The sequence below is a fragment of the Acanthopagrus latus genome, chromosome 2 (genome assembly GCF_904848185.1).
Source record: "Acanthopagrus latus isolate v.2019 chromosome 2, fAcaLat1.1, whole genome shotgun sequence".
Classification (NCBI taxonomy): domain Eukaryota; kingdom Metazoa; phylum Chordata; class Actinopteri; order Spariformes; family Sparidae; genus Acanthopagrus; species Acanthopagrus latus.
Window position 1 is genome coordinate 22,909,844 of NC_051040.1, and position 24,086 is coordinate 22,933,929.

The following is a 24,086-nucleotide window of genomic DNA, read 5'->3' on the forward strand; positions in this document are numbered from 1 at the left end:
GAGACCTCTACTGGAAAGGTGAGTCTAGGATTTCATAGGATAGAGTCATTGATGCAGACAGTCTTGGAATGTTATGGAACTCAATATGACTATGAAATATGAAACATTTCAGTCAAGGTGCACCATATAAGACTTATTTAACTTGAGCTTTTATTGAGGAGAGTAATGATTAGAAAGTGGAAAAGGCCAAGAAAAGATATTCAAGAGTATCTTAATATTACTGCAATTCAGGTAATTAAGTAATGTTTTTCAGGGATGGAAATTACAACCATTTTAGTCACATATGTGCCCAAAATGTGATCTGTGCAACTTGAAAATATTTGGGAGAAAACAATTATTGTGAACGACAGTCATAGCATTAGCCTCTTTGTTTGGGCTGTTTGTGAAATGTTGTGCTTGCGCACTAACTTTGCTCACATCCTGTGCATCTGTTGGGGGCTAAGCCTCCCCCGTCCTTAAAACCTAGTGACGCCACTGGTCCCCACTGAAAGATGTGGTGAGTTAGGTTGTTTCTGTATCTGTGAAAGAAGCCCTATTAAGTCTTGCTTTATTAACATGTAATGTGTTACATGTACAAATCATCAGATGGTGCAGCAGTAGGATAAGCACTGTGTATTTTGTGTGTATGTGTGTGTGAAATCAAAGCAGCAATCAAAGCCAAATAGAACCTCCACAGCAACATTCCGTTCCGGGCCTATATTAAGGGCAGGTTCACAGGACAACAGCTCTTCAGATTTGACTTTTCATCGAGCGCAGACACAGTCGTGTTAACGTGAGAGAGAAAAGTGAGGAGCAAGGTGACGATATCTGTTCATCAGAGACAACAACAGAAGTTTTCTGAGGCAGAATAACCGAACAAAATGGAGTACTCTAGTGATCTCTGTGCACGTCTCACCTTTGTTGTTTCACATCAACAGATACATTCCAGCTCTAAAAGAATGCTGCTACTTAGCTTGCTAGTTAGTCTGAAATGCATTGTGAAAGCCCTGTTTGTTTATAGGGTTAAGTGTGCACACTTTTTACCATATACTATCTTTGGGGTGACTTACTTCCGGAGCATCGGCTGTGTTTCTCACTTTTACACATGGATGCACACTGTGAGACAGGAGCTGAGCTCATTCACGTGTGATTATCCTCAGTGGATAATAATAATAATAACACACTAATAATAATCACTCCACCACCCCTGCTGACCTGAAGGAGTCAGGGCAGAGGAGCACAGGGAGTGAGAGGAGAGAGACCTCTACTGGAAAGGTGAGTCTGTGCATCTAAGAGACTCACTGAGGCCTGTTTCCTGATTATTGACCAACGTTTACCAACCAGTCCTTTTATCTTAGTTAGCCTATACATTATTTGAAGCCTTTATTGATTTGTTCATTGTTATTATTTCTTAGACAAAATATTTTTTCTATTCAATTCAGATTTAAATATTTTGATGAATTCAACATATGTGTATTTTTTTATTTTTTTAATTTTTTTTTAGCTCCATTCAAGGACAAAAAAGGAAAAAAGACATGATAATGCAGTGCTCGGTGCGTGATCAAAGAACCTTGATAGTCTGGATATGCAGTATTACTTTAGAATAAAAAGGTGCCAAATGAACATTTTTGTCTGAATTTAACTCTAAAAGTCGTGTGAAAATAACGCCACAGCAGGATGACCATGATGAAACATGACGCAGGAGATTTAAACCTACAACGAGCTGCTGCTGGTGGAGCGCTCGCGGCACTTCAGCGGCAAACGGGAAACAACAAACGAGTCAGACATTTATTTTTTCTATCGCGAAGCTTTAGGGATTCAACCCGCCTACCCGCCCGACGTGTCTCTTGTGACGAGATGGAGCGTACCCAGATGTGGGCGTGGCTTCCACTTTGCTTTCGGTTTACTGGATAAATTCTTCCTGCTTTATAAACCTGCAGGGTGTCTTCACAGGCTGTTTACGAGAGGGAAACACACACGCACACACACACACACACACACACACACACCTGTCCCCAGAGGTAGGTCTCCTTCTGCTGCGTGTTCGTTTACAGAGCCTAGTTTTCGGAGGCACTGATTTGTAGAATAAACAGGGGAGGGCTTATTATCAGTATGTCAATCGCGGGATACTGATGTTGTCACGCTGGGATTGTTTTACGTCTTTAGTTGAATCTGTTGTTATACCGTGGAAATATTACAAACAATGTTCAGTTCAACAGACAGGAGCCTGTTGCTGTTTGGATCATGGTTTCCCGTCAGAGTGAGACATCTCAACATGCTATTTTTAATCCCATCTGTAGGCATGAAGCAGGCAGCTGCATCAGTCGGTTTATAAAACACAAATTAACTGTCAGTAATGATAAAGACTCAAGACACCAGGAAGAGTTGTTCAGACTGGAGCAGGAAGGGTGGAGTAGAGACTGGAGAGAGCAGGAGAAATCAGTATTTAATGATTAGTGAGTGTACTGATTTACAGTAGATGATGACAGGACATGTGGAAAGAAGTTAACTGGAGAAGGTGATGATGATAGTAATAATAATAATAATAATCATAATAATAATAATAATTGTTATTATTATTGTTGTTGTTATTATAACAGACATGTTATTATTATCATTATTATTTGTGGTAGTATTACATATTATTCAGTTATTTTTGTTGTTGATTGTTTAGTCAGTAACTTGATTTGTGTATTAACTGTCTTTTTATACTTTGCTCTTGTGAAGTGAATCATATTCTGTCCTTAATAGGTCTGACCACAACACTTGTTACATTTATTAGACCAAAAAAAAAATTGACTAGATTAAAAAAGTGAATATATGTCCAGTATGGACAATAACTTACATTAACATCATCACTACAGCACAGAGTCGTCAAATGTCCTTGTTGATTGTTGCACAGGTACAAAGATGGACTGCTGTGGTCTGCTAACTGCCCAGAAGGAACCAGGTAAAACATCAATATCAAATGTGAAGGTTTTCAAGCTTGTACATATTTGCTTCACACTGTTAGTCAGAGACATGTTTAATGATCAGCATGGTTCACAGGCACCACTATTCAGTACAGAAGGAACGTTAAACAGCATCCCCAACAATTTGAAAAATGTCTTTATCCACAGAAAATATGCTCTCACACAGTTTACGTTCATGTGGTTTCCTTCTGTTTGTGGGTCAGTTCCTCTGAAGAGTGTGGAGGTGGAGCTGCAGGTGAGGGACCATGTGGCTACAGTGGTCTCCACCCTGAACTATGAGAACAAGGAGGACAAACCAGTAGAGGCTGTGTTTGTCTTCCCTCTGCCTGGAGATGCTGCTGTCTGTCACTTCAGTGCTACGATCGGACAGACGCAGATTGTAGCTGAGGTGAAGGAGAAACAGCAGGTGAGCTGCACAGTGAAGACTTTCTCACTACAGTGGAGCTGAAAAACACTTTAAACACAGTGAAAGTGACCCACATGTGTCGTCTGTGCTCCAGGCTCGTGAGGAGTACGATGACGCTTTGAGCTCCGGTCAGCAGGCCTTCCTATTGGAGGAGAGTGATCAGAGTCCAGATATCTTCTCTCTGAGTGTGGGCAGCCTGCCTCCAGGAGAGAGCGCCTCCATCAGGCTGGAGTACGTCACTGAGCTGGCTGTGCAGGCTGATGATGGGCTGAGGTTTTGTCTGCCTGCTGTGCTCAACCCTCGTTACCAACCTCAGGGTAGGAAACCACCAGATGACACTTTCATCACTTTTCATCTATTCAATTCCAGTATTCCTCACTTGTCTCATGTCATGTACAGGCAGTGAAGGTGCCAGTGTTCAGGTGACCTCTGTTCCAGCCTCTCTGGTGCCCTACAGTCTGTCTTTCTCTGCCCGAGTGTCCTCTCCTCGTCCAGTCTCTAAAGTAGAGTCCAACTGTTCCCTGGACCCTCTCCAGTACCTCAACACAGAGCAAACCCAGGCCACGGTAGGTGGAGTGCTAATGTGTCTGCTGTGTGTGATTGTTCCTCAGCACTGACAAACATACATCACTTTCTTTAGATTGATGAGTGTTGTGTGAACTGCAGGTCAAGTTGGCTGCAGGACACAAGTTTGACAGAGACGTTGAGGTGCTGATTTATTACAAAGATGCCCACCAGCCCACTGCTGTGGTGGAGGCAGGACAGGCCTCTGCCAAGCCTGGTGAGTTAGTGAATGAGTCCAGTTGTTGCTTCACAAGTAAACAGGTCATTATCCTCCAACTGATGAGTTTATTGTAATAACTGGTAGAAGCCAGATGTGTGGTCATGTTCCTGTCTCTCCTCTGTGTCTCAGGCTCTCTGATGGGTGATCCAGTAGTGATGGTGAGCCTGTACCCTGAGTTCCCCCAGACTGTCATGTCTTCACTGGCCTCCTGTGGAGAGTTTGTGTTCTTACTGGATCGATCTGGAAGTATGGATTGTCCAATGAACAACAGCAAGAGAGACCAGACTCGCATTGGCAGTGCCAGGGTATTCATTATGTGTTGTTTCTGTCATAAGATCATTCATAGTGTCCCTCTCACTCAGTGGCCTTCAGTATCTTTCCTCTCTTCCCTTAAGGATACTCTGCTGCTCCTGTTGAAGAGCTTACCGATGGGCTGCTATTTCAACATCTACAGTTTTGGGTCAGGATATGAACACATCTTCCCGTAAGTCACGCCCTCATGTCACTCAGTGAAAAACATTTGTTCTTGTCTTTGGTGTTAATGCTTGAACCTTGGTGATGATGAGGTGATATATTCATGGCAGTAAGAGTGTGGAGTACAGCCAGAAGACCATGGAGGAGGCTCTGAAGAAAGTTACAGACATGAAAGCTGATCTGGGAGGAACAGAGATCCTGAAGCCCCTCCAACATATTCACAGCCAGCCCTGCATTCCTAATCAGCCGAGACAAGTAAAACACACAGACACACAACATGGGGAACAAGTTGCACAAACATGCACGTCAGCAGAGGTTTTTACCCTGATGAACAGCTCAAGAGCTGTTAGAACTAATACCGATGGTAATAAGCAGTGTTGGGCATGTTACTTTTAAAAAGTAATTAGTTATAATTACGAGTTACTTCTTCTAAAACGTAATTGAGTTAGTAATGGAATTACTCCACTATAAAAGTAACTAGTTACCATAAAAAGTAACTATTGCGTTACTTTTAATTATTCCCCCTTTTGAGCTCGGCATTCATTTTAGCGTACTCAGCATCTATGTATTTAGAAAATGTCTTTCTGCATGGCGGACCGGCACCTGCTCTCCCTGGTATTTTACCATTGAGTGCTATGATGGAGTCAGATTCAACTGTTGATTACAGGAGCATGTTCTCAGCAACATACCTGTTTATCATTGAATTCAGCTCAGTCTGTGTCACAAGTTTTTGTGAAGCTGGAGCAGAAGAAACCAGCTTTAGCTGCTTGGACGGCTCCGTGCTTTGTTAGCAGAGCTCACGTTAGCCACACCTGGCCTGCTGTCATCACCAACAGTGTCAACAATGGTGTTTTTGGCCACTAGTGTTATAGAAGCACATGCTGCTCAATTGAGCAGCTTCAATTTGTAACACGCCACCTTTAATAGTCGGTAACGGCGCTGTAAAGATAGAAATAGTAATGAGTTAGATTACCCGTTACTGAAAAAAGTAGCACCATTAGTAACGCCGTTTATTGTAACGCCGTTATTCCCAACACTGGTAATAAGCCCCAACTCATTAGGCTACAAGATGGCTCCTACCCACCCATGCTCTAAGAATTAGTCATAATTCAAAACATACAGTGAAATTACAGTCTAACAATACCAATAATGCTAATAATCAGATATTTCTGTCATCTTTGTGACTCCAAAGAGAATGCGCTTGGCACCTATCCGAAGACAGTTCCTTTGAAAGGCATTATTCCACTTTTTATATGAGTTATCCATTTTTTTGTCCAGTGATGGGTTATTATAGTGATATGTAAACTTTCCCACAGGTGTTTGTCTTCACTGATGGAGAGGTGGGGAACACCAAAGAAGTTATCAATCTGGTGAAGAAGAATTCAGGCTCCCACAGGTGAAACCACAAGAACACAAAACAACAAACGTCCACATAGTTCCATGAATGTGTCTCATCATGTTCCAGTGCTGAGTGTCTAAAACTAATCCACTGTATTGTAGGTGTTTCTCTTTTGGGATTGGGGAAGGGGCCAGCTCTGCTCTTATCAACGGGTTGGCCAAGGAAGGAGGAGGTCACGCTCAGTTCATCACAGGGGCTGACAGGATGCAACCCAAAGTAAGACATAGTTCATATGAAAAATACATTTGAAATAAGAAATGCAATAACACATTTGTGTTCTGACAGAAGTGATGCTTCCAGTAAGTTAAAGTGTCTTTCTCATCTTTTTGCAAACTGTTTTCACTCATCAGGTGATGCAGTCGCTGAGATTTGCTCTGCAGCCAGCTGTGGTGGACATATCAGTCACATGGGATTTGCCAAAGGGAATCTCTGTCACTGTCCTCTCTCCACCAATCACAGCACTTTTCCAGGGTCAAAGGTCACTGGTTTATGCCCAGCTCAGTGGACAGGTAGGAGCAGCACCAACTGATCAGGAAAAACATGCCTGGTTGGATCTTTTTCAGCATTAAGCTCTACAAAATACATTTTCAAATGCAATGTTTTCCCATCAGGTTTGTGATCACAGTAATATGTTTACTGACACTTTAATGCTTTCTGTCAGAGTTCAGAGGCAGCAGAGGGCTGTGTGACGGTGAAGTACAGCCTGGCAGGTCATCCCTCTCAGAACCAGCTCCACTTCAGTCTCACACCTGCACAGGACACTGGGTAAAACATGAGATAACCGCACCGTTATTCATTGAGTCCTGATTTTACAAATGTTGAATTTAGTTTGATTATTTACATGAAGTAAAAGGAAACCAGCAAGGTGTGAGAAACATGTTGCTATTTGCAAAAAGAATATTGCACTGATACATGGCACGTGTCAGTGGCAGACACACATAATTACAAGAGTCCAGACCTTCAACTGTGTTTTTCCAGAATTAGTTTCTACTGTAGGTAAACACATTTGTTATAGTTATACAGAATATCTGAATATCAGAAGTGGCAGTTCAAAACAAGTTGGTGGTATTTTGGAAAATGTGTCTTCAATGTTCAGTGTCAGTCTGCTTCCAACATGATGAATTTATCTGGAAAAGCAAACTGAAAACTTGGAGCAAATAGACAGGTTTAGTATATAATTGCAAATCTGTGTACACACCTGTGTTCACTTCTCTGTACTGTCTGCAGATTAACAGTCCACAGGTTGGCTGCTCGGACTCTGATTCGCTCCCTGGAGGTGGAAGGGAGTGAGAGCAGAAGAGAGCAAGATGAAGGAGTGAAGAAGAAGGTGGTGGAGCTCAGTGTCCAATCAGGAGTGAGCAGCACCTTCACTGCCTTCATCGCTGTCAACAAAGGGGACGGCGAGACGATTCAAGGACCTCTGGTGCGCAGAAATGTTCCAACACCCAGTGAGTGTTATTTTAAGAAAAATAAAAAACAAAAGCCATGCTGTACTGAAGATATACTATTGCTGATGATGACTGGTAATGTTGAGAAGCATGATGATGATGTACCGCTGCTATGTAAAGACAGTGTGGTGTAATGGCATCCTGAGCAAGGAGCAACCATTGCAGGGAAAAAATTCATGGCCATAATCTCCAAAGGTGCATTTTTATTTATTTTGTTGGTCAACCAATCACAGCTTTCAGAAGAATGTGTTACACCTGGCAACATGTTCAACCACGCCTCCTCACTGAGATGGAAGTTTCTGTCCCTCCCTTGCTCAGTGGTGCTGGGAGTTAGGAGCTCTTTGACAATTCTCCAATTGTTTTCAGTTTAGTTGATTGTTTTTGTTGACTGATGCTATTAATGTGTTGACCTCACACTCTTCTTTTAAAATCTAAGGAATGATGGCCTGTGCTATGCCTTATGGTGCACGGAGGATGTACCTTTCTGCTTCACCCGCAATGTATAGTAAGTATAGAATTAAATAAGACTTAAACCTAGATTGGTGTATTTCTATAAGTACACACATTGTGGATTGTTTAATGGGATTTAAATAAACATATCTGTGTATTTCTATGAGTATAATTTAAGGATGGTTTGTGTGTGTGTGTGTGTGTGTGTGTGTGCATACTGTACCATCAACATGATTTTGAAGCTGTTATTTTGAGGTCAAAAAGTTACATAATGCTGCTTTAACAATCTAGTTAAGTGTGTTTTCCTCTATAATCGAATGATGCGTAGAAAAAGATCCGGCTGAGTAGTGACATCACACTTCTATTGGCTGTCTTATTCACAAATATATGTCTAGTAACATCAGATCATATTCATGCAGAGATTCAGCGTGGATATTTTAGACATTACATCATCATTATTATAGTTTTTGGTCGACCAAGGAGTTCTGTGGCACCGAGGCACAACAGATATCATGCTGTGTTTACTCTGCTCTCTCTGTAGCTAGTGGGGGCGGTGCTGGAATTTTTAGTAAGATGAAGAAGCTCTCGGGAGGACCAGCTAAGATGTCTCACCGACCGTTAAAGCGTTCGGCAATAGCAATTGCTTCTGGTAAGTAGACACATGCCACAGCTGCCACTATTAACATGTCAGGGCAGATTTTACTGTTCACAGTTTACTCTGTATAACTGAACTGTTCACTCTGATGTTTTTTATTTCAGTAATAAGTCAGACTTTCTTATTTTATTTTTAGGATCCTGTGAATTGTTTTCATTTATACCATATACAAGTCATATACATTATAAATATGTGAGGGCTAATGAATGATATATATCGTTGTACGCTGTATGTTAAGATATTCATCTTGCAGTGCTTTATGCATTAGGTTATACTGCTGATTTTTTGTGCATTACAATTTAATTTCTTGTACTTACTGTCGTTGTCTTTTTATATATGTTCCACCTTCTCTTTAAAGCTGAGTGTTGGGATATATCACCTGACTTGGAGGGTAAGTAACAAAGAGATTATTAAAGAAACACCTGCTGACAACTATTAGTACACACATTTGTGCCTCCATCAGGATGCATTTGGAATAACTTTGGTCATAAACCAAAGTTTAGGACCAGTATAAAGTGTTGAAGGCACTGGATGAGTGTTTTAATAATGACCAAACGCCGCCAAACTAATTACATCCGCCTCATATTGAATATTAGCGTACAACGATTTGCATTTAAAAGCACTGATGTTGCTCAGTACAATCCTACAGAGCTACAAACATGGCTGTGCACTTTTGTTTTGCCTCCATCTGGCTCTTTATGTATTTTTTTTTTTTAATAATCAAAATCAAGTGTAAAAAAACAATGGTTTTTTTTTCAATCTTTTATAAGTACTATAATCCTGATCTAAATAAGAGATAACAGACTTGAATGTTTGACGTTTTCTAATTTTCTTGATAATCAATAAAGGTGAAGACAGCCAGATTCTATATCAGAGGCAACGATATGTTGTGAAGATACATAAAGGCACACTAACCTGGACTATCACTGACTGATATTTCTAATTGTAGTAATCTTAAATTACAATGTAATCCAATTTTTTTTTGAACATATTTAACTGAAGTTTCTCTAGACATCAGTATCAAAGAGGCAAAGACTAAAAAAAGATTTCTGAAAATGCCTACCACTATAAAAATGTATCTTTGCTTTGATTTTCTTCTCAGAAAGCTGCTCACTCGAACAGCCTCCCAGAGACTCTTTGCTGCAGCTGGTCTCCCTCCAGAAGGCGTCTGGCTGCTGGGAGTTGGATCCAGCTCTGGCTGCTGCACTGGGAAAGACCAGCGAGGAGGTGGAGAACAAAAAGCCTTCATCGGTGAGTCAATTATGATAACACAAATTAACAACTGGACTTATTTTAAAACACTTTTGATGACATTGTTTATATTACAGAACATAGGGTATGGTATTGTATTTGCTTCAAAAGTCAAAAGTATTGTCTTAGTAGTGTCTTATTTTATTATGTTGTTGGGAAGTCAGACTGATCAAAACCATCCAGCAGCATTTTCTCTCTGTGTCGTCTCTTCTTTGTTCTCTTTGATTTCTTCCTTCTGTCGTGACTGTTCCACGCCTATTTCTTTGATTTGGTGTGTTAGGTGAACCAGGAAGTGTGGGCCACCATTCTGGCTCTGATCTGGCTTCATGGCTTCAAGATGGATGCTCAGGAAGAGTGGGAGCTTCTGGCTATGAAGGCTGCTTCATGGCTCCGTGCTCAGAACGGTAACAACTATAACGATAAGAGCTGATCTGTAGTTTTTAACAGTGTGAGCTGCTTATAATCTGCTGTTTGCCCACATTCAGTCTCCTCTGCTGATGACTTGGTTTGCATTTTTTTAATTTCAGCGCCATGTGTGACAGAGTGTGTGGAGGCTGGAAATGCTCTGTTGGGTTGCAACGTGCAAAAAGACGCCCTGGGGCTCTGAGGTGTTCATTATACTGGCTTCTCTTGCAGATTCACTTCATCCTCCAAACTTTACTTTATTAGAATTGGATCATGCATCACCTTGTTACAGTTAAATCATGTTCTTTGATGTTTTTTTTCTTCCTTTTTACTATCAATTGGTGTTTCCCCTTGTTCTTATGTTCTTTGGTCTTTTAAATTTGTGTACATTACATGAATGAATTGATTGTTATTCCTGAGTATGTTACACATTTTTTGTCAGTTTGAGTCTAAAGCAACATAAAAATAAACTTGGAGCTTGGGAGAAAATGAACATTAATTGCTCAATTTGACACTTCACACCTGCTCTTTTCACTGTACAGTTAAAACTGTGCCACACCAGGTACACATGTGTTTTACCAACACTATCTAAAAAGAACTTCATGCTCTTACTGTGATGTTTAACTTAACAATTAACTTCAGATTGCTGCTATTACTGGTAAGAACAAAACAAATTATAACTTGAAATCAGCTGTACATAGAAAATAGTTGCTTTAAATGTGTTGCTGCCAAAATGCATGAATTTCACGCTTAAGGTTTATAGAAAATAATGTTGCTTGGAAGAATTTAACAGCAACCCACTTCCTAAAACTATACTAAAATACCTATAAGATATAGATACATATATAAAACACAGATATTAATGTACACTCATTATCTTGGTGGGGGAATTTCAATTGTGTGTTGGTAAGTGTGCAAAGAGTTGGAACAGACAAACTGCAGGCAATAACACAACTGGAGTGAATTTTTGTAATTTGTTAAACACATTATAAATGCTCCATTTTAGTGGAGCAAGTTTTATACATTTTTATTTGCCAAACACGACCATGTGAGCATGAATTGAAGAAGAAAATGCACTTTTAATACTTTAATATATCTTGTCTCATGATATTATACAGAACATGTATATAAATGTCTTACTTAAATGATGAGTCATTATATAAGTAGTGTTCTCTGTTCATCTACTAGTCAATTGATGAGTGTTTAAGCTCTAATATAATCAAGTTCTGATATAAAATAAAACTCAAAGAAAATATTTCATTAATTCAAAAGTAATAATAAGATCCCTTATTGTTTTCCTGGTCAGAGCCCACATCAGTAGCATGTAGCTGGTAGTCATGATGATGATGATCCATTCTGCACCTGAGCACCGACAAGAGCTGAACTGTGGTCAAATGAGATCTTTCAACTATGGAGTGAGTGTTTACTTGTTGAAAAGTAAAAAATCTGACATAGGTAAACAACTGTGTTGAAGTGCTAACATCAGGAAGCGAGGAACATGTTGTACCTGAGCTCATTTTAAAAAAAAAAACAATTTAGCATTTATGACAGAACACTAGTTGTTTCAGGCTAGCTTGGCGGCAATTTCAAGACACCCGGAAACAGAAAACGGCAGGCGGGAGTAGTTATCTGTCATGGCAGCACCCACGGCTTCTGAAGAAACGGGTGGATACTATCTTTGGGGTGACTTTTTTTCCGGAGCATCAGCTGTGTTTCTCACTATACAAATGGATGCACACTGTGAAACAGGAGCTGAGCTCATTCACATATGATTATTATCAGTGGATAATAATAATAATAATACACTAATAATAACCACTCCACCACCCCTGCTGCCCTGTAGGAGTCAGGGCAGAGGAGCACAGGGAGTGAGAGGAGAGAGACCTCTACTGGAAAGGTGAGTCTAGGATTTCATAGGATAGAGTCATTGATGCAGACAGTCTTGGAATGTTATGGAACTCAATATGACTATGAAATATGAAACATTTCAGTCAAGGTGCACCATATAAGACTTATTTAACTTGAGCTTTTATTGAGGAGAGTAATGATTAGAAAGTGGAAAAGGCCAAGAAAAGATATTCAAGAGTATCTTAATATTACTGCAATTCAGGTAATTAAGTAATGTTTTTCAGGGATGGAAATTACAACCATTTTAGTCACATATGTGCCCAAAATGTGATCTTTGCAACTTGAAAATATTTGGGAGAAAACAATTATTGTGAACGACAGTCATAGCATTAGCCTCTTTGTTTGGGCTGTTTGTGAAATGTTGTGCTTGTGCACTAACTTTGCTCACATCCTGTGCATCTGTTGGGGGCTAAGCCTCCCCCGTCCTTAAAACCTAGTGACGCCACTGGTCCCCACTGAAAGATGTGGTGAGTTAGGCTGTTTCTGTATCTGTGAAAGAAGCCCTATTAAGTCTTGCTTTATTAACATGTAATGTGTTACATGTACAAATCATCAGATGGTGCAGCAGTAGGATAAGCACTGTGTATTTTGTGTGTATGTGTGTGTGTGTGTGTGTGTGTGTGTGTGAAATCAAAGCAGCAATCAAAGCCAAATAGAACCTCCACAGCAACATTCCATTCCAGGCCTATATTAAGGGCAGGTTCACAGGACAACAGCTCTTCAGATTTGACTTTTCATCGAGCGCAGACACAGTCGTGTTAACGTGAGAGAGAAAAGTGAGGAGCAAGGTGACGATATCTGTTCATCAGAGACAACAACAGAAGTTTTCTGAGGCAGAATAACCGAACAAAATGGAGTACTCTAGTGATCTCTGTGCACGTCTCACCTTTGTTGTTTCACATCAACAGATACATTCCAGCTCTAAAAGAATGCTGCTACTTAGCTTGCTAGTTAGTCTGAAATGCATTGTGAAAGCCCTGTTTGTTTATAGGGTTAAGTGTGCACACTTTTTACCATATACTATCTTTGGGGTGACTTACTTCCAAAGCATCGGCTGTGTTTCTCACTTTTACACATGGATGCACACTGTGAGACAGGAGCTGAGCTCATTCACGTGTGATTATCCTCAGTGGATAATAATAATAATAACACACTAATAATAATCACTCCACCACCCCTGCTGACCTGAAGGAGTCAGGGCAGAGGAGAACAGGGAGTGAGAGGAGAGAGACCTCTACTGGAAAGGTGAGTCTGTGCATCTAAGAGACTCACTGAGGCCTGTTTCCTGATTATTGACCAACGTTTACCAACCAGTCCTTTTATCTTAGTTAGCCTATACATTATTTGAAGCCTTTATTGATTTGTTCATTGTTATTATTTCTTAGACAAAATATGTTTTCTATTCAATTCAGATTTAAATATTTTGATGAATTCAACATATGTGTATTTTTTTTTATTTATTTTTTTTAGCTCCATTCAAGGACAAAAAAGGAAAAAAGACATGATAATGCAGTGCTCGAACCTTGATAGTCTGGATATGCAGTATTACTTTAGAATAAAAAGGTGCCAAATGAACATTTTTGTCTGAATTTAACTCTAAAAGTCGTGTGAAAATAACGCCACAGCAGGATGACCATGATGAAACATGACGCAGGAGATTTAAACCTACAACGAGCTGCTGCTGGTGGAGCGCTCGCGGCACTTCAGCGGCAAACGGGAAACAACAAACGAGTCAGACATTTATTTTTTTCTATCGCGAAGCTTTAGGGATTCAACCCACCTACCCGCCCGACGTGTCTCTTGTGACGAGATGGAGCGTACCCAGATGTGGGCGTGGCTTCCACTTTGCTTTCGGTTTACTGGATAAATTCTTCCTGCTTTATAAACCTGCAGGGTGTCTTCACAGGCTGATTACGAGAGGGAAACACACACGCACACACACACACACACACCTGTCCCCAGAGGTAGGTCTCCTTCTGCTGCGTGTTCGTTTACAGAGCCTAGTTTTCGGAGGCACTGATTTGTAGAATAAACAGGGGAGGGCTTATTATCAGTATGTCAATCGCAGGATACTGATGTTGTCACGCTGGGATTGTTTTACGTCTTTAGTTGAATCTGTTGTTATACCGTGGAAATATTACAAACAATGTTCAGTTCAACAGACAGGAGCCTGTTGCTGTTTGGATCATGGTTTCCCGTCAGAGTGAGACATCTCAACATGCTATTTTTAATCCCATCTGTAGGCATGAAGCAGGCAGCTGCCTCAGTCGGTTTATAAAACACAAATTAACTGTCAGTAATGATAAAGACTCAAGACACCAGGAAGAGTTGTTCAGACTGGAGCAGGAAGGGTGGAGTAGAGACTGGAGAGAGCAGGAGAAATCAGTATTTAATGATTAGTGAGTGTACTGATTTACAGTAGATGATGACAGGACATGTGGAAAGAAGTTAACTGGAGAAGGTGATGATGATAGTAATAATAATAATAATAATAATAATAATAATAATAATAATTGTTATTATTATTGTTGTTGTTATTATAACAGACATGTTATTATTATCATTATTATTTGTGGTAGTATTACATATTATTCAGTTATTTTTGTTGTTGATTGTTTAGTCAGTAACTTGATTTGTGTATTAACTGTCTTTTTATACTTTGCTCTTGTGAAGTGAATCATATTCTGTCCTTAATAGGTCTGACCACAACACTTGTTACATTTATTAGACCAAAAAAAAAATTGACTAGATTAAAAAAGTGAATATATGTCCAGTATGGACAATAACTTACATTAACATCATCACTACAGCACAGAGTCGTCAAATGTCCTTGTTGATTGTTGCACAGGTACAAAGATGGACTGCTGTGGTCTGCTAACTGCCCAGAAGGAACCAGGTAAAACATCAATATCAAATGTGAAGGCTTTCAAGCTTGTACGTATTTGCTTCACACTGTTAGTCAGAGACATGTTTAATGATCAGCATGGTTCACAGGCACCACTATTCAGTACAGAAGGAACGTTAAACAGCATCCCCAACAATTTGAAAAATGTCTTTATCCACAGAAAATATGCTCTCACACAGTTTACGTTCATGTGGTTTCCTTCTGTTTGTGGGTCAGTTCCTCTGAAGAGTGTGGAGGTGGAGCTGCAGGTGAGGGACCATGTGGCTACAGTGGTCTCCACCCTGAACTATGAGAACAAGGAGGACAAACCAGTAGAGGCTGTGTTTGTCTTCCCTCTGCCTGGAGATGCTGCTGTCTGTCACTTCAGTGCTACGATCGGACAGACGCAGATTGTAGCTGAGGTGAAGGAGAAAAAGCAGGTGAGCTGCACAGTGAAGACTTTCTCACTACAGTGGAGCTGAAAAACACTTTAAACACAGTGAAAGTGACCCACATGTGTCGTCTGTGCTCCAGGCTCGTGAGGAGTACGATGACGCTTTGAGCTCCGGTCAGCAGGCCTTCCTATTGGAGGAGAGTGATCAGAGTCCAGATATCTTCTCTCTGAGTGTGGGCAGCCTGCCTCCAGGAGAGAGCGCCTCCATCAGGCTGGAGTACGTCACTGAGCTGGCTGTGCAGGCTGATGACGGGCTGAGGTTTTGTCTGCCTGCTGTGCTCAACCCTCGTTACCAACCTCAGGGTAGGAAACCACCAGATGACACTTTCATCACTTTTCATCTATTCAATTCCAGTATTCCTCACTTGTCTCATGTCATGTACAGGCAGTGAAGGTGCCAGTGTTCAGGTGACCTCTGTTCCAGCCTCTCTGGTGCCCTACAGTCTGTCTTTCTCTGCCCGAGTGTCCTCTCCTCGTCCAGTCTCTAAAGTAGAGTCCAACTGTTCCCTGGACCCTCTCCAGTACCTCAACACAGAGCAAACCCAGGCCACGGTAGGTGGAGTGCTAATGTGTCTGCTGTGTGTGATTGTTCCTCAGCACTGACAAACATACATCACTTTCTTTAGATTGATGAGTGTTGTGTGAACTGCAGGTCAAGTTGGCTGCAGGACACAAGTTTGACAGAGACGTTGAGGTGCTGATTTATTACAAAGATGCCCACCAGCCCACTGCTGTGGTGGAGGCAGGACAGGCCTCTGCCAAGCCTGGTGAGTTAGTGAATGAGTCCAGTTGTTGCTTCACAAATAAACAGGTCATTATCCTCCAACTGATGAGTTTATTGTAATAACTGGTAGAAGCCAGATGTGTGGTCATGTTCCTGTCTCTCCTCTGTGTCTCAGGCTCTCTGATGGGTGATCCAGTAGTGATGCTGAGCCTGTACCCTGAGTTCCCCCAGACTGTCATGTCTTCACTGGCCTCCTGTGGAGAGTTTGTGTTCTTACTGGATCGATCTGGAAGTATGGATTGTCCAATGAACAACAGCAAGAGAGACCAGACTCGCATTGGCAGTGCCAGGGTATTCATCATGTGTTGTTTCTGTCATAAGATCATTCATAGTGTCCCTCTCACTCAGTGGCCTTCAGTATCTTTCCTCTCTTCCCTTAAGGATACTCTACTGCTCCTGTTGAAGAGCTTACCAATGGGCTGCTATTTCAACATCTACAGTTTTGGGTCAGGATATGAACACATCTTCCCGTAAGTCACGCCCTCATGTCACTCAGTGAAAAACATTTGTTCTTGTCTTTGGTGTTAATGCTTGAACCTTGGTGATGATGAGGTGATATATTCATGGCAGTAAGAGTGTGGAGTACAGCCAGAAGACCATGGAGGAGGCTCTGAAGAAAGTTACTGACATGAAAGCTAATCTGGGAGGAACAGAGATCCTGAAGCCCCTCCAACATATTCACAGCCAGCCCTGCATTCCTAATCAGCCGAGACAAGTAAAACACACAGACACACAACATGGGGAACAAGTTGCACGAACATGCGTGTCAGCAGAGGTTTTTACCCTGATGAACAGCTCAAGAGCTGTTAGAACTAATACCAATGGTAATAAGCAGTGTTGGGCATGTTACTTTTAAAAAGTAATTAGTTATAGTTACTAGTTACTTCTTCTAAAACGTAATTGAGTTAGTAACGGAATTACTCCACTATAAAAGTAACTAGTTACCATAAAAAGTAACTATTGCGTTACTTTTAATTATTCCCCCTTTTGAGCTCGGCATTCATTTTAGCGTACTCAGCATCTATGTATTTAGAAAATGTCTTTCTGCATGGCGGACCGGCACCTGCTCTCCCTGGTATTTTACCATTGAGTGCTATGAAGGAGTCAGATTCAACTGTTGATTACAGGAGCATGTTCTCAGCAACATACCTGTTTATCATTGAATTCAGCTCAGTCTGTGTCACAAGTTTTTGTGAAGCTGGAGCAGAAGAAACCAGCTTTAGCTGCTTGGATGGCTCCGTGCTTTGTTAGCAGAGCTCACGTTAGCCACACCTGGCCTGCTGTCATCACCAACAGTGTCAACAACGTTTTTTTTGGCCACTAGTGTTATAGAAGCACATGCTGCTCAATTGAGCAGCTTCAATTTGTAACACGCCACCTTTAATAGTCGGTAACGGCGCTGTAAAAATAGAAATAGTAATGAGTTAGATTACCCGTTACTGAAAAAAGTAACACCATTAGTAACGCCGTTTATTGTAACGCCGTTATTCCCAACACTGGTAATAAGCCCCAACTCATTAGGCTACAAGATGGCTCCTACCCACCCATGCTCTAAGAATTAGTCATAATTCAAAACATACAGTGAAATTACAGTCTAACAATACCAATAATGCTAATAATCAGATATTTCTGTCATCTTTGTGACTCCAAAGAGAATGCGCTTGGCACCTATCCGAAGACAGTTGTGTCTAGGGAGTCCTTTAATCCCTATTTATGGATCCTTTGAAAGGCATTATTCCACTTTTTATATGAGTTATCCATTTTTTTGTCCAGTGATGGGTTATTATAGTGATATGTAAACTTTCCCACAGGTGTTTGTCTTCACTGATGGAGAGGTGGGGAACACCAAAGCTGTTATCAATCTGGTGAAGAAGAATTCAGGCTCCCACAGGTGAAACCACAAGAACACAAAACAACAAACGTCCACATAGTTCCATGAATGTGTCTCATCATGTTCCAGTGCTGAGTGTCTAAAACTAATCCACTGTATTGTAGGTGTTTCTCTTTTGGGATTGGGGAAGGGGCCAGCTCTGCTCTTATCAACGGGTTGGCCAAGGAAGGAGGAGGTCACGCTCAGTTCATCACAGGGGCTGACAGGATGCAACCCAAAGTAAGACATAGTTCATATGAAAAATACATTTGAAATAAGAAATGCAGTAACACATTTGTGTTCTGACAGAAGTGATGCTTCCAGTAAGTTAAAGTGTCTTTCTCATCTTTTTGCAAACTGTTTTCACTCATCAGGTGATGCAGTCGCTGAGATTTGCTCTGCAGCCAGCTGTGGTGGACATATCAGTCACATGGGATTTGCCAAAGGGAATCTCTGTCACTGTCCTCTCTCCACCAATCACAGCACTTTTCCAGGGTCAAAGGTCACTGGTTTATGCCCAGCTCAGTGGACAGGTAGGAGCAGCACCAACTGATCAGGAAAAACATGCCTGGTTGGATCTTTTTCAGCATTAAGCTCTACAAAATACATTTTCAAATGCAATGTTTTCCCATCAGGTTTGTGATCACAGTAATATGTTTACTGACACTTTAATGCTTTCTGTCAGAGTTCAGAGGCAGCAGAGGGCTGTGTGACGGTGAAGTACAGCCTGGCAGGTCATCCCTCTCAGAACCAGCTCCACTTCAGTCTCACACCTGCACAGGACACTGGGTAAAACATGAGATAACCGCACCGTTATTCATTGAGTCCTGATTTTACAAATGTTGAATTTAGTTTGATTATTTACATGAAGTAAAAGGAAACCAGCAAGGTGTGAGAAACATGTTGCTATTTGCAAAAAGAATATTGCACTGATACATGGCACGTGTCAGCTCAGTGGCAGACACACATAATTACAAGAGTCCAGACCTTCAACTGTGTTTTTCCAGAATTAGTTTCTACTGTAGGTAAACACATTTGTTATAGTTATACAGAATATCTGAATATCAGAAGTGGCAGTTCAAAACAAGTTGGTGGTATTTTGGAAAATGTGTCTTCAATGTTCAGTGTCAGTCTGCTTCCAACATGATGAATTTATCTGGAAAAGCAAACTGAAAACTTGGAGCAAATAGACAGGTTTAGTATATAATTGCAAATCTGTGTACACACCTGTGTTCACTTCTCTGTACTGTCTGCAGATTAACAGTCCACAGGTTGGCTGCTCGGACTCTGATTCGCTCCCTGGAGGTGGAAGAGAGTGAGAGCAGAAGAGAGCAAGATGAAGGAGTGAAGAAGAAGGTGGTGGAGCTCAGTGTCCAATCAGGAGTGAGCAGCACCTTCACTGCCTTCATCGCTGTCAACAAAGGGGACGGCGAGACGATTCAAGGACCTCTGGTGCGCAGAAATGTTCCAACACCCAGTGAGTGTTATTTTAAGAAAAATAAAAAACAAAAGCCATGCTGTACTGAAGATATACTATTGCTGATGATGACTGGTAATGTTGAGAAGCATGATGATGATGTACCGCTGCTATGTAAAGACAGTGTGGTGTAATGGCATCCTGAGCAAGGAGCAACCATTGCAGGGAAAAAATTCATGGCCATAATCTCCAAAGGTGCATTTTTATTTATTTTGTTGGTCAACCAATCACAGCTTTCAGAAGAATGTGTTACACCTGGCAACATGTTCAACCACGCCTCCTCACTGAGATGGAAGTTTCTGTCCCTCCCTTGCTCAGTGGTGCTGGGAGTTAGGAGCTCTTTGACAATTCTCCAATTGTTTTCAGTTTAGTTGATTGTTTTTGTTGACTGATGCTATTAATGTGTTGACCTCACACTCTTCTTTTAAAATCTAAGGAATGATGGCCTGTGCTATGCCTTATGGTGCACGGAGGATGTACCTTTCTGCTTCACCCGCAATGTATAGTAAGTATAGAATTAAATAAGACTTAAACCTAGATTGGTGTATTTCTATAAGTACACACATTGTGGATTGTTTAATGGGATTTAAATAAACATATCTGTGTATTTCTATGAGTATAATTTAAGGATGGTTTGTGTGTGTGTGTGTGTGTGTGTGTGTGCATACTGTACCATCAACATGATTTTGAAGCTGTTATTTTGAGGTCAAAAAGTTACATAATGCTGCTTTAACAATCTAGTTAAGTGTGTTTTCCTCTATAATCGAATGATGCGTAGAAAAAGATCCGGCTGAGTAGTGACATCACACTTCTATTGGCTGTCTTATTCACAAATATATGTCTAGTAACATCAGATCATATTCATGCAGAGATTCAGCGTGGATATTTTAGACATTACATCATCATTATTATAGTTTTTGGTCGACCAAGGAGTTCTGTGGCACCGAGGCACAACAGATATCATGCTGTGTTTACTCTGCTCTCTCTGTAGCTAGTGGGGGCGGTGCTGGAATTTTTAGTAAGATGAAGAAGCTCTCGGGAGGACCAGCTAAGATGTCTGACCGACCGTTACAGCGTTCGGCAAGAGAAACTGATTCTGGTAAGTAGACACATGCCACAGCTGCCACTATTAACATGTCAGGGCAGATTTTACTGTTCACAGTTTACTCTGTATAACTGAACTGTTCACTCTGATGTTTTTTATTTCAGTAATAAGTCAGACTTTCTTATTTTATTTTTAGGATCCTGTGAATTGTTTTCATTTATACCATATACAAGTCATATACATTATAAATATGTGAGGGCTAATGAATGATATATATCGTTGTACGCTGTATGTTAAGATATTCATCTTGCAGTGCTTTATGCATTAGGTTATACTGCTGATTTTTTGTGCATTACAATTTAATTTCTTGTACTTACTGTCGTTGTCTTTTTATATATGTTCCACCTTCTCTTTAAAGCTGAGTGTTTGGATATATCATTTGATTTGGAGGGTAAGTAACAAAGAGATTATTAAAGAAACACCTGCTGACAACTATTAGTACACACATTTGTGCCTCCATCAGGATGCATTTGGAATAACTTTGGTCATAAACCAAAGTTTAGGACCAGTATAAAGTGTTGAAGGCACTGGATGAGTGTTTTAATAATGACCAAACGCCGCCAAACTAATTACATCCGCCTCATATTGAATATTAGCGTACAACAATTTGCATTTAAAAGCACTGATGTTGCTCAGTACAACCCTACAGAGCTACAAACATGGCTGTGCACTTTTGTTTTGCCTCCATCTGGCTCTTTATGTATTTTTTTTTTAATAATCAAAATCAAGTGTAAAAAAACAATGTTTTTTTTTTCAATCTTTTATAAGTACTATAATCCTGATCTAAATAAGAGATAACAGACTTGAATGTTTGACGTTTTCTAATTTTCTTGATAATCAATAAAGGTGAAGACAGCCAGATTCTATATCAGAGGCAACGATATGTTGTGAAGATACATAAAGGCACACTAACCTGGACTATCACTGACTGATATTTCTAAGTGTAGTAATCTTAAATTACAATGTAATCCAATTTTTTTTTGAATATATTTAGCTGAAGTTTCTCTAGACATCAGTAAGAGGCAAAGACTAAAAAAAGATTTCTGATAATGCCTACCACTATAAAAATGTATCTTTGCTTTGATTTTCTCCTCAGGAAGCTGCTCACTCGAACAGCCTCCCAGAGACTCTTTGCTGCAGCTGGTCTCCCTCCAGAAGGCGTCTGGCTGCTGGGAGTTGGATCCAGCTCTGGCTGCTGCACTGGGAAAGACCAGCGAGGAGGTGGAGAACAAAAAGCCTTCATCGGTGAGTCAATTATGATAACACAAATTAACAACTGGACTTATTTTAAAACACTTTTGATGACATTGTTTATATTACAGAACATAGGGTATGGTATTGTATTTGCTTCAAAAGTCAAAAGTATTGTCTTAGTAGTGTCTTGTTGTTGGGAAGTCAGACTGATCAAAACCATCCAGCAGCATTTTCTCTCTGTGTCGTCTCTTCTTTGTTCTCTTTGATTTCTTCCTTCTGTCGTGACTGTTCCACGTCCATTTCTTTGATTTGGTGTGTTAGGTGAACCAGGAAGTGTGGGCCACCATTCTGGCTCTGATCTGGCTTCATGGCTTCAAGATGGATGCTCAGGAAGAGTGGAAGCTTCTGGCTATGAAGGCTGCTTCATGGCTCCGTGCTCAGAACGGTAACAACTATAACGATAAGAGCTGATCTGTAGTTTTTAACAGTGTGAGCTGCTTATAATCTGCTGTTTACCCTCATTCAGTCTCCTCTGCTGATGACTTGTTTTGTGTTTTTTATTTCAGCACCATGTGTGACAGAGTGTGTGGAGGCTGGAAATGCTCTGTTGGGTTGCAACGTGCAGAAAGACGCCCTGGGGCTCTGAGGTGTTCATTATACTGGCTTCTCTTGCAGATTCACTTCATCCTCCAAACTTTACTTTATTAGAATTGGATCATGCATCACCTTGTTACAGTTAAATCATGTTCTTTGATGTTTTTTTTCTTCCTTTTTACTATCAATTGGTGTTTCCCCTTGTTCTTATGTTCTTTGGTCTTTTAAATTTGTGTACATTACATGAATGAATTGATTGTTATTCCTGAGTATGTTACACATTTTTTGTCAGTTTGAGTCTAAAGCAACATAAAAATAAACTTGGAGCTTGGGAGAAAATGAACATTAATTGCTCAATTTGACACTTCACACCTGCTCTTTTCACTGTACAGTTAAAACTGTGCCACACCAGGTACACATGCGTTTTACCAACACTATCTAAAAAGAACTTCATGCTCTTACTGTGATGTTTAACTTAACAATTAACTTCAGATTGCTGCTATTACTGGTAAGAACAAAACAAATTATAACTTGAAATCAGCTGTACATAGAAAATAGTTGCTTTAAATGTGTTGCTGCCAAAATGCATGAATTTCACGCTTAAGGTTTATAGAAAATAATGTTGCTTGGAAGAATTTAACAGCAACCCACTTCCTAAAACTATACTAAAATACCTATAAGATATAGATACATATATAAAACACAGATATTAATGTACACTCATTATCTTGGTGGGGGAATTTCAATTGTGTGTTGGTAAGTGTGCAAAGAGTTGGAACAGACAAACTGCAGGCAATAACACAACTGGAGTGAATTTTTGTAATTTGTTAAACACATTATAAATGCTCCATTTTAGTGGAGCAAGTTTTATACATTTTTATTTGCCAAACACGACCATGTGAGCATGAATTGAAGAAGAAAATGCACTTTTAATACTTTAATATATCTTGTCTCATGATATTATACAGAACATGTATATAAATGTCTTACTTAAATGATGAGTCATTATATAAGTAGTGTTCTCTGTTCATCTACTAGTCAATTGATGAGTGTTTAAGCTCTAATATAATCAAGTTCTGATATAAAATAAAACTCAAAGAAAATATTTCATTAATTCAAAAGTAATAATAAGATCCCTTATTGTTTTCCTGGTCAGAGCCCACATCAGTAGCATGTAGCTGGTAGTCATGATGATGATGATCCATTCTGCACCTGAGCACCGACAAGAGCTGAACTGTGGTCAAATGAGATCTTTCAACTATGGAGTGAGTGTTTACTTGTTGAAAAGTAAAAAATCTGACATAGGTAAACAACTGTGTTGAAGTGCTAACATCAGGAAGCGAGGAACATGTTGTACCTGAGCTCATTTTAAAAAAAAAAACAATTTAGCATTTATGACAGAACACTAGTTGTTTCAGGCTAGCTTGGCGGCAATTTCAAGACACCCGGAAACAGAAAACGGCAGGCGGGAGTAGTTATCTGTCATGGCAGCACCCACGGCTTCTGAAGAAACGGGTGGATACTATCTTTGGGGTGACTTTTTTTCCGGAGCATCAGCTGTGTTTCTCACTATACAAATGGATGCACACTGTG

General features: G+C 40.3%; 1 protein-coding gene across 7 annotated transcripts; it reads left to right on the top strand.

The window, feature by feature from the left end:
- LOC119032192 (von Willebrand factor A domain-containing protein 5A-like) lies at positions 1 to 22,836 on the top strand. Of its 7 annotated transcripts, none has more exons than XM_037121150.1 (20): positions 1 to 18; positions 2,882 to 2,929; positions 3,155 to 3,357; positions 3,452 to 3,674; positions 3,757 to 3,923; positions 4,024 to 4,138; positions 4,271 to 4,446; positions 4,537 to 4,625; positions 4,726 to 4,870; positions 5,932 to 6,011; positions 6,116 to 6,230; positions 6,365 to 6,523; positions 6,676 to 6,779; positions 7,242 to 7,462; positions 7,899 to 7,967; positions 8,454 to 8,561; positions 8,926 to 8,958; positions 9,670 to 9,818; positions 10,099 to 10,222; positions 10,346 to 10,716. In XM_037121150.1, the coding sequence occupies exons 2-20, from the start codon at positions 2,890 to 2,892 to the stop codon at positions 10,423 to 10,425; spliced, it is 2,400 nt and encodes a 799-aa protein (XP_036977045.1). In that variant the 5' UTR covers positions 1 to 18; positions 2,882 to 2,889; the 3' UTR covers positions 10,426 to 10,716. The 7 variants fall into 7 exon arrangements, with proteins under 7 accessions (XP_036977045.1, XP_036977049.1, XP_036977036.1 ...); XM_037121154.1 differs by lacking the exon at positions 1 to 18 and adding an exon at positions 1,793 to 2,000; XM_037121141.1 differs by lacking the exon at positions 1 to 18 and adding an exon at positions 2,020 to 2,239.
- The last annotated feature ends 1,250 nt before the right edge of the window (positions 22,837 to 24,086 follow it).

What these genes read in the sequence shown, in the direction of transcription:
- LOC119032192 (XM_037121114.1), top strand. Translation starts at nt 2,336, where the DNA reads ATGATAAAGACTCAAGACACCAGGAAGAGTTGTTCAGACTGGAGCAGG. An exon ending in CAGAAATGTTCCAACACCCA is followed by an intron (nt 7,463 to 7,898) that starts GTGAGTGTTATT and finishes TTAAAATCTAAG; the next exon opens with GAATGATGGCCTGTGCTATG. An exon ending in TATATCACCTGACTTGGAGG is followed by an intron (nt 8,959 to 9,669) that starts GTAAGTAACAAA and finishes TTTTCTTCTCAG; the next exon opens with AAAGCTGCTCACTCGAACAG.